This window comes from Mizuhopecten yessoensis, unplaced genomic scaffold (assembly GCF_002113885.1).
Source record: "Mizuhopecten yessoensis strain PY_sf001 unplaced genomic scaffold, ASM211388v2 scaffold7251, whole genome shotgun sequence".
Classification (NCBI taxonomy): domain Eukaryota; kingdom Metazoa; phylum Mollusca; class Bivalvia; order Pectinida; family Pectinidae; genus Mizuhopecten; species Mizuhopecten yessoensis.
The window spans coordinates 59,686-76,823 of record NW_018406955.1 but is presented as its reverse complement, the minus strand read 5'-3'; the positions used below and the strand labels follow the sequence as shown (position 1 = coordinate 76,823).

At 36.9% G+C, this 17,138-nt stretch overlaps 1 protein-coding gene across 4 annotated transcripts in view; it reads left to right on the top strand.

The window, feature by feature from the left end:
• LOC110453302 overlaps window positions 1–13,242 on the top strand; it is a 33,672-nt gene extending 20,430 nt beyond the window's left edge. Inside the window, exons 1-4 of one of the 4 annotated variants that reach the window (XM_021502191.1) lie at window positions 6,009–6,177; window positions 8,154–9,233; window positions 10,925–11,034; window positions 11,326–13,242. In XM_021502191.1, coding sequence (XP_021357866.1) covers window positions 8,154–9,233; window positions 10,925–11,034; window positions 11,326–12,925 — 2,790 coding nt within the window. In that variant the 5' untranslated portion in view covers window positions 6,009–6,177 and the 3' untranslated portion in view covers window positions 12,926–13,242. Of the gene's footprint in view, window positions 1–6,008; window positions 6,191–6,828; window positions 6,869–8,153; window positions 9,234–10,924; window positions 11,035–11,325 lie in introns of those variants that run through there. The other 3 variants (XM_021502188.1, XM_021502189.1, XM_021502192.1) reach the window with 3 other exon arrangements.
• The last annotated feature ends 3,896 nt before the right edge of the window (window positions 13,243–17,138 follow it).

Genomic DNA, 17,138 nt, shown 5'->3' with positions numbered 1-17,138 from the left:
ACATTCGATAACAACTAAGCGATTGAAATCGGGTATTTACGGGGTTTCTTTTGATGCAAAAAAAACCTCGCAGATATTCCGTTCCATTTCAATGAAAGGAAGGAAATGCTTTCAGTTGGTATTAAAACAGACTGTAAATGGTACCATATAACATCTCAGGTACAGCGTGCCATCCGTTGCTCTATTTGTCAATTTATTTATACAGTGTATGTTTGTTATTCCGTGTTTTGTACTTCCTACTGTAAAACTTGCTATTTTATATTTTGTACCTGTTAAAATGTTTCAGCTTGATTCATTGTTCTTATTGTAAATGTAAATGTATCTTGTCATTTATTTCGTATGAATGACAGCAGTAACACTTTTTACAATACGAGTAATAAACAATGAATATGAATAACAAACACAAACTAATGATGAAGATTTGAGTCCAGGTTCTTTATCACCTTTACAGCTTATCAGTATGAAATCCAGTACAAAGTGTGTGCAGGCAAACAGGACATATCAATTAATGACGGAACTACAATCCGTGTGAAGGGATCCATACACATCACTGCAGAGCATATGTCCTTTTCTAATTAGCACATTTTCAATTTTTTTCCGAGACTATATTTTTTATTTGACAACAATATTGCTGTTGACGTAAACATACTTGGGCCTCGAATATGAGAATTTGGGATATATTTCTTTCTCAAGTCCGTAAAAAAGAGGCTTCTCGGATTGTAGCAGGGAAAACGAAACTTACTAGAAGATTTAATTTATATAACGAAACTGGGTGGCAAATTCTTGCACAGAGACGTCAAATTCATAAAAATGTTCGATTTCATGAAATACTGGATGGCTTGGTGCCATTAATATCTCCTCCAAAATTGAAACACCGATATGCATAACCTAGTTGTTAGAAATCTAAATAACTTCCGTCAGATTCAAAACGCTAGGCTCAGGCAATCTGATTAAAATCATATGTTACATGACTTCGTTAACTTCGTACGACGTCTGAACATCTGAGTGTGCCGCGGTCAGGGTCACGTTCAGGTGACCTTTATATTTAAAAATACTCATCAAATTTTGACCAATCAGAGACCCTCTTTCAAAAGGGCGCTCGGAGTTGTAACAAATATGGCGGACATTGATGAAAATGATACGAAAGTTCTGAAGTTATTTGAGATTGATCGTCTGAAACCCGAACAGAAAAAGATATTCGAAGCTTTATTAGAGAAGAAAGACCGTATGGCGGTGTTGCCTACGCAATTATTACCCAATGGGTATGTTTTCCTTGCCGTCGTAGAAACGCCAGTTCCCGCCGCCATATTTGTTTTGGAAAACTTATCTGTTCGATACCTATTTATCTATCGACCATGATATTCCGATTCGCCGCCTCTGATTGGTTCATCTAAAGGTCATTTGAACGTGACCCTGACCGCGGCACATTCAGATGCTCAGGCGGAGTCATGTAACAGATGATTTCAATCAGATTGAGGCTCAGGATGAAATACAGCGCTCTAACTTATTACCTTAACTCTAAGACCTCTATATACTGGTGAGCTGTAATTGTTACACATGCTATCACTAAATCAGCATGGTTATGTATCTATGTGTTTTAAGAAAAATCTGTCTGTTATCTAATTAGCAAAATAAACCTGTTCCATGTTAAATTATATGTTCCTTTATGATATGCTATCCATCTATTTTCTCGTAGTGTATATCAGCTTCACAAGCTTTTTTTCAGATTCTGTTTCATGTACATGTGAGTATTCAGAAATTGATAAAGTTTACAACAAAAAATGACACTTCATACAAAATGGAATTCATCTTCTATATCTTCTTATTGACACAAAGTGTTAAGTACATAACCTGTGACTATGATCAATATTTAAATACCTGCCTGTTTCAATTTTAGGTGATGTAATGACAGGCGATTATTTTTTTCAATTTCCTTATTCTATAGATAGATACTGGTAGAGGGTACCTCTCGAAGATGTTCTTATTTTTTCTTCGCATTCTTGCATAAAAATATCAACAACTCTCTAATTATTACTTTCATATACAAAACCGTTCGCAATTCGTACACAAATCGTAAACCTAATCTATATAACTCTTCTTTCACATTAATCAACCATTTGTCCTTATTGTTTTTATCATATCCGTGTAGCAGGTATGTACTATGTAGTTTTCTGACCTCTCAATTTCAACCATTTTTTAAATATCATAAATTTCCTTACAACAGCTACAATGGAATGGGAATCGTCCAAGTTCTTAATATACGATACAGTTTGTTTCCACGTAAGTGTTTACAGAAGCTCGTAGGTATAGTGTCTCAATATCGGGGGCTTTAAACGGAAGCCCGACGTCTCCTAACCATACCTTAGTATATTGTTTACAAACTATCTAAAACAGAAAGCTATGTTTCAACATTAAAACTGTACTTCCGACAAACATAAGTAATAGCAAAGAGCCGCCTTTCTACCTTGCTCAGCGTCATTTTGCTGTATGTTTTAAAATGTTCCGTTATATATTGATAAAACGCCTAGATACATGTAGCTGTATTCATCGAAAACCTCTATTATTTTTCCTTTTAAAGTCAATGTGTCGAATGCATTTTCTCTCATTATACCCCCTTTTCAAAAGATACATTTTTTTTTTGTTTAAGACGTAATACTACAAAAAAATACTATCGCCCTTTGAACATTACAACTCGCAGTCAACAATTTTCACAAGTGAAGAAGTTTTTCAACTTATCGTTATATATCACATAATATTTTACATATTGCTACAATGATCGTACAGTGTTTTAGCACGCTCCCGTCAGTTCCTTCTTTTCTGAGTTTATACTTTAAAGTCTTGCGATTTAAAAAAATCAAATGTTTTTTTTATTATCTGTAAAACAACAGTACACTATTTTATTCTTCTTCATTGTACGACTTGTCAACGACTGTAAAACACATATTTCTAAAGCCAAACAGAGCATCAGTAATTTCATTTTATTTATTATCAAGTTCAGCTAATCTGCTATTAAGGAGTGACGCCAAGAGCTTACCAAAGCAACTTAGTAAGGGGATTCCTCTTTAAGTATTTGCATCGTTCACATCGCCAATCAAAAACAAACATGTTCAATATTTTCGCTAGACCAGGCATTATTAAATAAAAATAAATATATAATACTTTCTGAACATTTGACACACAATAAATAAAGACTGAGGTTGGTAATCACATGATCTACCTGTTAAAACCTTTGTCATCTATCTATGTCTGCTAAGACAGCAAACTTAAGATCAGTTGACCACTACAGACGTCGGACTGTTAAGACATCGGATGAACGTGAATGACATAATCCTGGCACACGGGTGCTGCATTTACATATTATTCATTGTACACTCATTTGAACGAAACACCTGACCACACACCGAGAGCGTGTAATGTAACACCTACACGCACCTCACGTACACCACAGGTGAGTCAGTTCAGACCGATACGTCGTGTAGGAATAACAGTTTTTGTGGCGATGATCAAGATTGAACTCCCACACCTAACTTCCCGTGCTATACATAGGTGTATCATAACGTGTCGTATAGCATGTTTCTTACAACAGGGTTATTGATTGATATTTGCTTGCGTCATAATAAAGATAATTAAAACATGACGCCACATCAGATGACGTTTAAAGAAATATAAATACATAAAAAAAACACCCAAACATCTGCATCGATCGATGGTTGACATCGAACTATTTTGTTTTCATAGAGAGTTATCAAAGAGCAGTGTATAAAAACAAAACAAAAACGTATGATTTTGTTATTATTTGTTAACAGCTTTATCTATAGAGTATGAGAGTACCTAACCTTACTAGGGTATATATGGCATGCCTCCAATGAAATAAAATGGTCAAATAAAAGAAGATTCAACAGAACCTTGGAGACAGACACCTGAGGATTATTATAATTGCGAATTTCACAAATTTCGTTGCGTGGATCGATGGTTGACATCAAACTTGTTTGGAATTTGGAGTTAGTGAAAAGCACGCGGACAGCGTCAATATCTGTATCTTTAAACATTGAACTGTTTTTGTATGGTACTTATGATCTATTTGAATGACACAGCTTTGCAAGCAAACAACATAATGCGCGCTAACGGAGTTTTTATTATCAGAGAAAGCTTCAACGTACAAAAACAACGGAGATTTTATTGTCCGGGAAAGCTTCAACGTACAAAAATAACGGAGAATAAAATCTCCGTTGTTTTTGTACGTTGAAGCTTTGCCGGTAATAAAAACTCCATTATTTTTGTACGTCGAAGCTTTCCCGGGTAATAAAAACGCCGTTATTTTTGTACGTTGAAGATTCCTCGGACAATAAATATACCGTATTGTTTTTCTCTATTATGAATACATTCGAAGGTTAACTAGAATAAATAGACCCTCCGGTTGTTATGACCTTGAGGGGTCCGATAAAAGATTTTTTTTCATTAAAATATTGTATTAACATTTTAGGGAGAAAGAGAGAATATATACCATTCATATGTTAGTGATATTAGAATGATTACAAAACCTGTCGATCAAGGCTGTAAAAAAGGAGAAGAGAACCCTGCAGACCTTCACTGTACATAACGTTTGTTAGCATCATGTCATCGAGTTGAATTACTCTTTTGTCGAGATTTGTCCCACTTGAAACACCAAAAAGCCCAGTACCTTAACAAAATAATCAAGATGGGGACAAATTAGTTAAAATATGTGGCTGGAAGTCTGTTATTTTATTGAATGTTTTTTTCTGGCTTGATATGATTAAAATTAAAGTTTTATTTCGGCACAAGTTATCCAACTTATAAAATTTCGTACTTTTATCCGTACTGTTAATAATGTACATGTTTATTCATCTTGCTTTTGTACAAACTTAAAAAAAAAAGACAATTTTAATACATTTTTTTTCTCTCAGTCCTGTGAACATGTTGCAGAACCGTCCAGGGTTTAAAGGGATTTCACGTGCGGGACGTCACTATGTGATCACGATGGCCTGACTTCACGAAATTAAATTAGACACAACCGTACAGAAGCGCCATAGCTTAAGTATTGAAATCTTTTTTCCATGATCGATGTTTATAACTCAATTGCTCGTAATTGTCCGACATAGGAATGTGTAAGCTAAGGGTATCTGATCTACTTGATAAGATACTCAAATATCCCCGCGGTTCAGAGTAATAGCGGGGATTATTTGTCTAGTTTCCTAGTTGGAGCACGAGCGGCGAGTGCTGTCACGTGTCCACGGGACAGGTGAGCGCGGGGTCTATAGTATAGGGTCATTTCTAGTCCCTTACTCGGGATGCGCGGTGCACACCAAACTTTGTAGGGGGATGTTAGCACAGGGTGTATATATATTTGTTTCAAGTCCAATGTATATGTTTTGAAGGTCGCATGTAGTAAATGCGGGGAGTTTGTGGGGTTTTAACATTTTAGGTGTTTTTCATGCTTGTATTTGGGGTATATAAATATTTTGTTTGGAAATAACGTACAGAGTATGACATTGGTTTCCGGGTGTCATACTTGAGAGATATCCTGCAGGGAAATAAAAGTTACAGAAAAGTTTGTGACGTGCAAGTGTTTATGCTATAAATGACCATTGCTTGATATATGTATATGCTATCTTATTGTTTAATGTCTGATTAAACGCCCACCTTAGTACGTCCTCACGGCGAGCTAGCTGCAAATTGAATAAGCGGAGTGGAGCGAGACATGACATTTATTGATTAAAACCATCAAAAAAATTGTTTTACAGCCAAAATATGGACAAGTATTCTAGTAACCACATACAATGTAGCGACCCCCAGACATCGAAATATATTGCCCATACAACATAACCTGACAGTGGTCAGTCGTTGTCAGTTGCTCATGCTAAATACACATTACCCCGGGATCTACGGTCGGGAATTAGTACATATCTACCCGGCTGTCAGTTATCTATCCATCCCTACATGCCTCGGGGCGAATCAGAACGAGGCATCGACTGACATACTGTATATTAGTCTCAACCCTAAAGAAAACGCTGCCTTCTTGTTCACACTTTGGGATTTACAGAGTGACATGTTGAGCCGGACATCATAAATTATGACTCTCGTGGATTTAATGACCACGTGATTTCGGAATGAAACGAGTGAAAAGGATTTGATACTTAGAGTGATTTTATTTTCGAGGTGTGTATATAAGGTGAGTTTTAGAGTCTTTACTCAAATTGATTTGATTTAAACATATTGTATTATTATACATACAGAAAAACCATTAAGCATGAGTTTAACAAAGTTTTAAACGCTTTTTTTCCAAAACAAAATGTACCTAAATATAATAAAGGTGATTAGATAAATATTATGGTTTCCTTACTAACAATTTACCTAGCCATTAATAGGCTTTTAAGCGAATTATTTGTCATACATACTGCAAGTCATAAAACAGAAAGTTCACAAATTAGAGCTAATCTGGCGATGTTAACAAGTTATTGACGTTTTACGTGGTTAATAAACGTTTACCAGATAACGTTACGTAGAATGTATTCATTGGGTTGCTGTTCAGTTCACATGTGGACGTAAGAGGGAGAAGCCATAACAAAATCAAACATCGGTGTATTTGTGTTGTTTATCACATAACTACAGGTGTATTTATAGAGCATACTGGTAGTGTTACGTGGATTTCTTTGCAGTGTCATGGCGTCGTGACTTTGTGCGAGAAAATGATTTCCGGAAGTTTGAACGGGGGGTCATGCAAGGTGAACCCTGGCAGAGATTGATTTGTTAACTTAGACATGACGTCATCGCCCATAGGTGTTATATCACGGTTACATATGTACCTTCCGATAAACCAGGTGATATTCACAGGTAGACATATCAAAGTGTACGTTAAGGGTGATTTATGTGTATCAGGATATAACACTTCAGTTCTGGTTTCCAGTTTATCTTGATTCTAGTTCATGTAAAATCTCTTTTCCTATCATGCATATTATCAGTATACCTGTATATAAGTACAGTTTCGTGAATTGTTTAATATTTTAATGATTGTATTTTTTTTCTTTTCTTGTATAGTTCTTCACAAGGGGTTTATTTCGAGCTTATGTACAAGTATTACTTAACTGGACTGTTCTTAATATAGTTTTTGTCGAACAGAATAAAAGAAAAGAGTCGGACAAACTATTTGTCCAAATTCGTTTTCATATAACGGCTAATATTAAGCACATTAATGTATGTTTTCAGTAGCTTAGGCCAGTGTGTGGTTTGATGTGAAAACATGTCATATCAGAACCTCTAAATATTTATCAGTAAACATGGGAATGAGTACATTATCTCGAAAATGTAAAAATAAAAATAAAAACGATATTTGTTTAAAATCGCACATTACAAACGTTTTAAAAGATTACTTTAAGTAGTTTCTAACCGAACAAATAGTCAAATAAAATGCAAACGCTTTGTGAAACGAAAAGGAATATTATTAGCTAGAAGGGCGATAACTCCTTTATCTCAAAATCTGAGGGATAATAGGTAAAATACATAAGGAAAGGGCATTCGCTAAAAGAAAAAAATCCTTTCATCGAATGAGAAAAGGCCGTCGCTTTGAATATGGGGTCACTTGATATATATATATATGGCTATTCAGTTATTTCTACCACAAGGAACCGCTTTGATGTCTTCCCGAAAAAACCAAGAGGTTTGCAAACCTATTCGTTGGCATATTACTCCTAAACATAAACGTTTTTAAACCTATCTTTATTCATTTGCCGTTTCAAGTAATTCGTCTACAACATGTATATCTAACGGTCATTGTTTCCATGGTTTTAATTGATGACAGGGCAAGCCCCGGGGATGTTAAAACAATACGTACAATTGATTGTATCATAATGATTGTGAACAAACCGTTAAGGTTCTGGTTTTACCTGATTGCTTTGTTTCACTGTCTGTAATTAACGCTCTAGTTTGTTTTGTGAGATTTTGTTAACGTTAGCTGTTTTCCCTGTGTAATATTCTTGTGTTTATAGACCGTATACGTTTAAAATATATATTTAAAAAAAAACCTGTTATCAATGATTATAAATGTCACGGTAATCAAACTAGTTGTTACGTTTGACTTGTAAATACTGGATCTACAAGGATTTTATAAAATATGTAACAATATATATCTTTTGCAGATGTGGTCCAGACGATGTGTGCTTCTCATCTTCTCAACCTTCTTGTCGTTAGGGGTTACTCTGATAGAAGAAATCCGACTTCCGGATGAGTTTTCGGAATGTATTGAACGACATACTGCTAAAAGCAATGCCAGTGCCACAACATCCGAATCCATTGACAACTTCTGCATAAACCGGCATCGGATGAACTTGGCCAGACCATATTTAACGCAAGCGAACGTTTCCAAGGACATGACCAGTTGGATTGACGAACTTCTTCGCATGTCATCAGTGGAAACGTATGAACATGATCAGGCAATGATTAGGAACAAGCGTCAAGCGATTGGGGTTCCAAACTTTCGAGCAGGGGTCCAAACGACATTCCAAAATATTCAGCAACAACCTATTACAGGACAAAATATACCGGTAGGACAGTTCAATCAACAGCAAAGCATCCCACAGGGGTTCCAATCTATATCACAGGGCACTTTTCAGACTATTCCGCAACAGCAAACTCCACGGGGTGATCCGATAGCATTGCAACAACAGCAAATCAATCCTCTTGACCAAACCATCCAGCAACAAAATAATCCTGTCCAATCTGTCCAGCAACAAAACGTTCCCGCGCAAGATTTTCAGCCACAAAACATTCCTGCTCAAAGTTTATCTCAACAGAATGTTCAAACTTCCCAGGCGGGCAAACCTGTCACTCAAGGTTCGGTAGCTCACATTGTCTATCAACAAAACGTTCCAACAGGCTCAAGTTCAACACAGCAGCAACAGGTATCTGTTCAGCAACATCAGATGCAGCAGCAGCAGCCACCGCCGCCGCCGCCGCCGCCGCAGCAGCAGCAGCAACAACAACAACAACAACAACAACAGCAACAACAACAGCAGCAACAACAACAGCAGCAGCAGCAACAGCAGCAGCAACAACAAGCGACGGCAACACAAACCTTCCCGTCCCAGGCACAGCCACTACCGGCCCGGGCTCCCCCCGTTGTTAGACCAACACTGCGCATACGAAAGGAGTATCGCAGACTAACAGAACAGGAGAGGAACGACTTTCATCGGGCTGTACAGATGCTTAAGGCAGACACTGTAAGTGCTTGGATTCTGCTTTATTTAACACATAGTAAAATAAATAATAAGCTCGTAGAGCAATGTTTCCAGCAGGACTCATTTAGCTGTAATGGGGTTGTAATGCCATGTTCAGGACAATTCATGTAGTAATATTTACATTTGAGCTGCAACCCACTATTTGAACATTACCAGCAAAAATACATTTCATTTGAAGAGGAAAGCAAAACCTCTCGTGACGTTATACGTGGTTTATTTGTAAGTCATACATTAACCTTGCTTAATGAGAGTCTTGTCGCGTCGCTTCGGATAGGATGGAGAATGCCCCTGCGCCAAACGCTTAAATGACTACGGTTACTTATTGGCGCCAATTTTATTCAAATAGGACTGTCGTTTAAATGACGACGCATATCCAAACGCATTTTTTTTTTTTAAAGAACAAGTACATAAGCTTAAACAATTGTTCCATAGTAAAAATGAAAACATATGGATTGAACGGCGTTTTTTTTTTAATTTTCTTGCCGGTATTAACGCAAATCGGTTACATCCATATTAAAAATGAAGCCCTAACGTGGTTCATGCAATATAGACGTAACCGATTTGCGTTCATACCGGCATGGAATTAAAAATCGCCGTTGAAACCCTATATATTCAGGGGAACTCGTACATCCATATTCTGGGGAATTTATGACGGTAATTTTCAGGAAAACACTTGAAACTATATTTTGGTCTGACCATACACCCTATATTTTGGTCTGACCATACACCCTATATTTTGGTCTGACTATACACCCTATATTTTGGTCAGACCATACACCCTCTCCTCCCGTTCACATGACAAATAGTTAATGTTGGTCATGTTTTTTGAATCAGTTGAGGTTCTAATTATCACAAAACATCATCACCTGAAAAAACATTCAAATACATATAATGTTGTCAGCTGACTCTTTATTGGCCAAGTACTCCGATTATAGTATTGTCGTTTCGCGCAGTACAAATTAGTTCCAGACATGTTTTTAATGATGAACAGTTTGAAATGCAATGAATATAATAATGATAAAATAAATTTTGATTAAAATAGTAGTAAATATATCATGTGGCTTCGTAAATAAAACGCAGGAGAAGGAGTAGCACACGAATATGTTACAATGGTGTTGAGCAATCGAAGCACCTTTGGGTTTTATGACATGGCCATATGATATAGTAACGTGGGTCAGTAATCTGATAAAACCATGTATACATATATTGGACATCGTGAGGCAAATACATTTATGCAAACAGGTTCTCCTTGGATCCGATTCCTTGCCGGGATTTCGTCCTGTGGTCACATTTTTAAATGATTGCAATCCAACTAAAAACTACCTATATTTTTCCGCCAAACGAAATTAGTCCCTGAGTACGTGGGGAAGGCTGAAATTCTTTAATAACAACAAAACCAACACTTTCTTGACGTAAGAGACAAACAAAAAAGTGCTATTCAGAAAGGGGGTTATGTTGGGAACACAGAAGCAAATGTTTTATAAGAAGAAGGTGTTGTCCCTCTAGATATATGTAAGTTTCTTTTTACTAATCTTAATCTTCCTCGAATATCCTCATGGCCTCTTTGTTAGTATTTTATGACATTTTTTGAATGCTGTGGTGTTGTTGATAGACTTTTGCAAATTTCGTATTGAGCGATTTGTGAAAATTGAGCTGCCTTTTATTTTCTACAGTCAATCAGCCCTAACAGGTACGACGCTCTGGCATTGGTTCATTTCCGGCTCGTTAACAACATTCACCATGGCAGTGGTTTCCTTCCCTGGCATAGGGTCTTCATAACCATGTAAGTATGCCTAATGACGTGCCTGATACGGGTGGTCATCATGTTAGTATACGTACGTCTCCTTGCCTCCGTTCATTGCAAATGTCCTTCATCACTGAGCAACCCTTCCAGTAGAAGTTTTGGTAGCCTTTACACATGGCCAAGTTATGTACCTCGCCAGTGCCTGTATATAAAATTTGATAATTTAAAAACTAAAAAAAATATTGTAATCGCCATTATCATGAATTTTAATCATACAATCGGTTACGACATTTCATTTCGTTTTGTCAGCTGTTACATTTACTGTTGTAGATTCGAGAATGCACTGCGACAAAAGGTAGCGACCGTGTCCTTGCCATACTGGGATTCAACCTTAGACGAGGCTATGATGGATCCAACCCAGTCTATTCTTTTTTCTCCGAGGTTTGCTGGAAACGGAAATGGTCTTGTAACGACTGGACCGTTTGCTTACTGGCAAACTCCATCTGGACCCCTGATTCGAAATATTGGCCAAGGTGGTGGTAGTTTATTCTCGAGACAAGAAATTATGGCTGTTCTCTCAAGATCACGCTTGCGTGAGATAGAGGAACCAGATGCAGATAATATGTTCAACTTGGAGAATTACCATGGTGACGTGCACACATGGCTGGGTGGGGAAATGGAGCCCATGGAGACGTCCGCCTTTGATCCACTGTTCTACATGCATCACTGTTTCGTGGATTATGTTTGGGAAATCTTCCGAACGCGACAGCGGGCCATGGGCATTGACCCAACCAGGGACTATCCCGCGAATTTCGGATCGCAGACTCATTCCCCTTTCTTCAGAATGGGTTTTGGGGATTTACAAAATTCCTTTGGTCTTGGTGATATGTTCACGACACAGATTTACACATATGAGCAAAACCCATCATGCTCCTTAGCAAGCCCTAACTGTGGATCGTTGTACCTAAGCTGTGATCTTTCTCAAGGTATCGCACAGTGTATGCCAGCGGCGACGGAAGTAAGCAATGCCGCTCCAGTGCAGCCACCACAAGCAGGTTTTGGAGACCAAAATCCATTTGGAGCCACTGGGCCGAATCAGTTTGGACCAGCGCCAAATACAGGGATGGGGATTGGAGGAGGCTTTGGACCGCCAATGCCGATGTTTGGTCGCCGGAAGCGACAAGCGGATAGGAAGAATATCGCTCAGGCCAAGAAAGTATTGCGGGAAAATGCGAGGAACATGGCTGTTCAAAAAGGAACCCACACCTGTACCGGTACCTGGCTATCGTTTTCCAGTCAGAATACTTTCGAAGTTGATGGTGTCAGTGATACCCGGAACTGGGTGTTTATTCCGGTAAAAATCATCAGTAAGCGTTCACCGGAACATAGGAAATTTCAAGCTTTCCCTATATTTGACGGAAGAGCATCCCGTGATTATGACATATATGACCCTGAAGCTTACCCAGAAATAAGTCCATACTTTTCAGAGCAAGTCATGCCATTATCGACTATATGCAATTCACGCGCCACCGATAGGACTGTTGGAAGAGTTCATGTTAGGTCCAATGGACTGAATTACCATGGTAACTACGAGGAATACACTGTCGTAGATCTTCGCCAAGCGTTCTCGGAATCGTCGACCTACATCGCCCTGAAGGATCCGGAAGACGACATGTCGGAGGTAATACTGACGGCGTACGACTCGTGTGGGCGTCGTTGTAAACCCTACTGCCGAAGTAGCGACCCAAAACGCCCGGGCTATCACAGCTGTTCCGGAGCCTTGAGGGTCACCAAAGGCACACCCTGGATGTACGGCAAAAATTACGGAGACGCAGTGCGCATGTCATGGAATATACAAAGTCTTACTGATATTCCAGAACTAAAAGCTGATTATTACTTCATCCAGTTTTACTGTGACCACACCGACTGATGCCTGTCCTACAAAATCATTCTCAGACCTGTCAATTCCTGTTGGTATCATAGTTTCAGTGTTAGGCAATGGAAGGAATTCTGAGGATAACAAGATAAGATTGATTAGGTATGATATATAGATATCATATGTTATTTAATTTTCAAATTAACCTACAAATTATCTTATGAACGCTGATTTCTTGTAAAACAATAATTTTTACACATTATGTATATTTCAATTAATAGAAATCATTAGACCTAATTTAACATAGATGCTTGACCTACAAAGATTGAGCGGCGCTCTTGTGAAATATAAGCTGGAGTACTTGTAAACTGTATCAGTCGTTATTTGTTTGTTTTATTGTTATATCATGAATTATATCATTGTTTATTTTCATCTATGTTTCGTTTTTTTTGTCCAAAGATAAAGTGGTGATATAGGAAAATACCTACACCCCTAATGATCTTAGCTAATTATATATATATGATAAAGCTGTTAATTTCAGTTTAAACAATGATAAAAATCACATTAGTAATATAACAAATTATCAGTCATGCAATCAAATCAATGTTTTGTAACTTAAAATTAAATGATTCTAAAAACCAGATATGACTATGATACACCCCGGACACCCGTACCCGTCTATGACAATGGCAGGATTTGTTACCTGTGTTCGTTAGACTTGAGCTTCTTGATTACATACTTTGTTACCTTAACTGGTTAGAGTATCACAATTACAGACTTGAGTAACCTTGACTTGGCTATATCAATGACAGACTTGAGTTACTTATACTCGTAAACAGGTTTGAGTTACTTATTCTCATAAAATACTCTGACACGCTCGAGTTACCTGCACTCGTATATGACAATGGCAGACTTTAGTTACTCGTATATCACAATGACAGACTGGCGTTACTCGTATATCACCATGACAGACTTGAGTTACCCGTACTCGTTTATCACAATGACAGTATTGAGGTACTTATACTCGATTATCACAACCACAACAACAGACGAAACCCGATGGCGTTCTGCCATTACAGTTACGAATCAAATATGCAAGTGAGGCTGGTTTGATACGTGTTTCCTATAAAAGCTAAAACTCTGGTATAATGGTATAATATGTTGATCAACTCGTGTCATTTTTGTCATTAAACATTAAAGCTGTACTCTATGTTTTGCCGTAGGATGAAGCTGAAAAAGAATAGACTTACTATACTAATTGAAGCTCTTTGGAATAAGGAGAGATGAAATGCAAATATTCCTCGAACTTTCCAGTATTAAATGACAAAAGCTTATCAGTACATGAATATTTAAATGTCAAGTTAAATGAACTGGCAAGTCCATGATATGTTGACTTTATTAACCCTGGTATTAAGTTCAGCTTGACATGCATTAATATAAGATCATATGTTTTCATAGTAATACTGTGGCAGTCCACCAATTTCACAATAATATTATCTACCAAAACATAATTCATGTGGTCATCCTGTGTGTGGCTTTCAAGAAACCATCTGATTTCAATATTTTTTCGTCTGTGCTTTGTAATTAAGAAATTCGGACTGTCATATAAACACTTTTGAGATGTTGTTAAGTTTAAATTCTAAAATAAACTTCTTTATAAGGTGACACACTGAGTTGAAGACAAACCTCATAATAGGAATTGATTTTCGACAATGATGTCGATTCAATGTTCTCTAGAATTCCATCAGCATCATTACGAAAAAGACCAATAAACAGCAGTGCCCTTATGTAAATGGATATATTATTGTATGTTTTTCATAATCTTCATCAACAATCAATAAAATAACCCATTGTTAAATACTTTTAATCTGAACTTCATCACTTTTCATGCATTTTTTATCGTTGTCGATGGCAGTAAAAGTGTTAACATTTGTTTTACAGTTAATGAATAATGCCTCCCGATATCTGCGAGCTTTTGGAGTGTACGTCTCGAAGCTTGCTATTGTTAACAAAACTGTTTTTATCCGTGATGACAAAGCCAATATTATGATGCTGTACGAAAGACCAGTTAATTGAGTTTAAGTATTATCTTAATCTTAGTAATAAAAGTTTTAGTTAAATAACATAACATAAATGAATGAATAAATAAATAAATTGATAAAACAAAGAAAGAAAGCCATAATACGAAATATAACTCGATGTAACTATGGTGTAAGATCCACACCGAACAGATATGTAGAACGTAAATAGTGAATGATAAAGTGAATGTTTTGGTAACAGTTAATCAACCTACCGACAACCCCGCTCAATGTACTTCCGGTATTGGTATTACGACAACAACATATGTGCGGATACAGATGTAACACTCGTCATAGAATGGCTTGTAACCATTTTTATTAAGTTTTAGGTATCGTATTTTATATTTAATTGAAAGGTAAGACCTTAATAAATATATATTTCTATTTCTATGGAAAGTGGAATATAATGTCATCTGGTCCGAATGTGAAGCTAACCTTATAGCTGTTCTCAAGGTCAGTTATAGAAACAACATGAGGTCAAACTTATAATGCAATACCTATGAGTGCGACTACGTCGTATAATTGCAGAGCTACATTGTAAACACGTGCGCGAAAGTTTGCCTGTACTCGGGTTAGACAGAAAAGAGAACCCAAACCAGAAAGATCCAAGTTAACTAATACAAGAACCTACGGTTACATACACTAGCTATTTTCAAATCATTACAATAGTGTTCGATTTTTTAATTGCGTATCAATGACATAACCATTTGGACTATTTCTATTTATCTTTTGAAATGTAACAATACTGTAAGATCTATGAGCATCATTGTAAATTTATTTCAGCCACACAACAAACTCCCAGGAGAACACAATATAAGAAACCATTACACGGCTACATCAGTAGAACAGTTTTCGTATCTGTAAGGACAGAACTGATTTGCATATAGAAAAACAAAAACATTCTGTGCATTATTTTGAGTTCGGAGGTATTTGACATAACATGACCTCATTAAATATAAATTGATCTACATCTGTATATTTGATTGTTTAACATGTAATATACTACCTGTGTATTGCTCTCAACAACGTTGGGCTCTCAACAACGTTGGCTCTCAACAACGTTGGCGCCCAACGTTGGAGTTCGCGCTGGAACCGTTATGATCTCTGCCTATCACAGGAAAATCTATAATGGCTATCTTGCAAAAAACGTTGTGTTTATCTCCAGGTTAAGAGAGCGTTACATGATTATATATTCCAGCTTTTAATACAATCTGGCCAAAATTATAAAAGTTATAGGCCGGGTAAATCTTGGTCAATCAGAAGCCGCAGCGTCCTTGGATGACGTCTGATCTGAAGGGACATATGCCATTTAATACTCATGTAAAATTGTATTAATATCCATAAAATAAAAGTCGGCGAAACGGAACGAAGTGAATCTTGAGAACAGAATGCAATGAAAACGCGAATGAAAAGGAATGAAACGGAATGTAAACGCATAATCTGTCAACTGCTGTCACCACTGTATCAGCCAGTAAGATATAACGGCGGTAATGTTTAATAAACAGTAAAATAAGAATAGCTGTATCCCCATTAATACAATGTGTACTTATGTTCATTTTCATTATGTTTTGACAAGTTGCAATTGCCTCATCCAATCATAGGCCTGTCCAAGGCGACATCTTGCGAAAATGTCGGTTTTGTAATTTTGTCCTCCCGTAAGCACTCTTTCACTTTAACTAAAATCAACAAAATAGAGCGAGATAATTGCTCGATATGCTCAGCCAATCAGAAGGTGCGTCTGAGAAACGGCCTATTGCATATCTTAACCTGCTCATCTTACTTATGTTCGGTTGAGCAGCAAATATCTGAGACTTAATTCAGGCAAGTTCACGGCGGAATAAATAATTATGATAATGATAACAACAACGAAAACGAAACAGATAATAAAACAGCATTTTTAATGATAAACGGATCAAACCATAATATTCTTCAAATAATTTGTTTTTGGAACAGAATACAACATCGATTTGTTTGACATAATACAAGTTTACAGTTATAAAGTAAGTAACAAGTGTGCATAGTTATGGAACTATATTGAACATTTAAGATTCAAGAAGCTTTATTTAACGTCGCATGTACATGTTACATATTAACATTAGCACTATAGTGCTATTCTTGTTAATATTTCACATGCCACACACAAATCTGCTACGTACACAATAAACATGCACAAACATGCATGTACATCA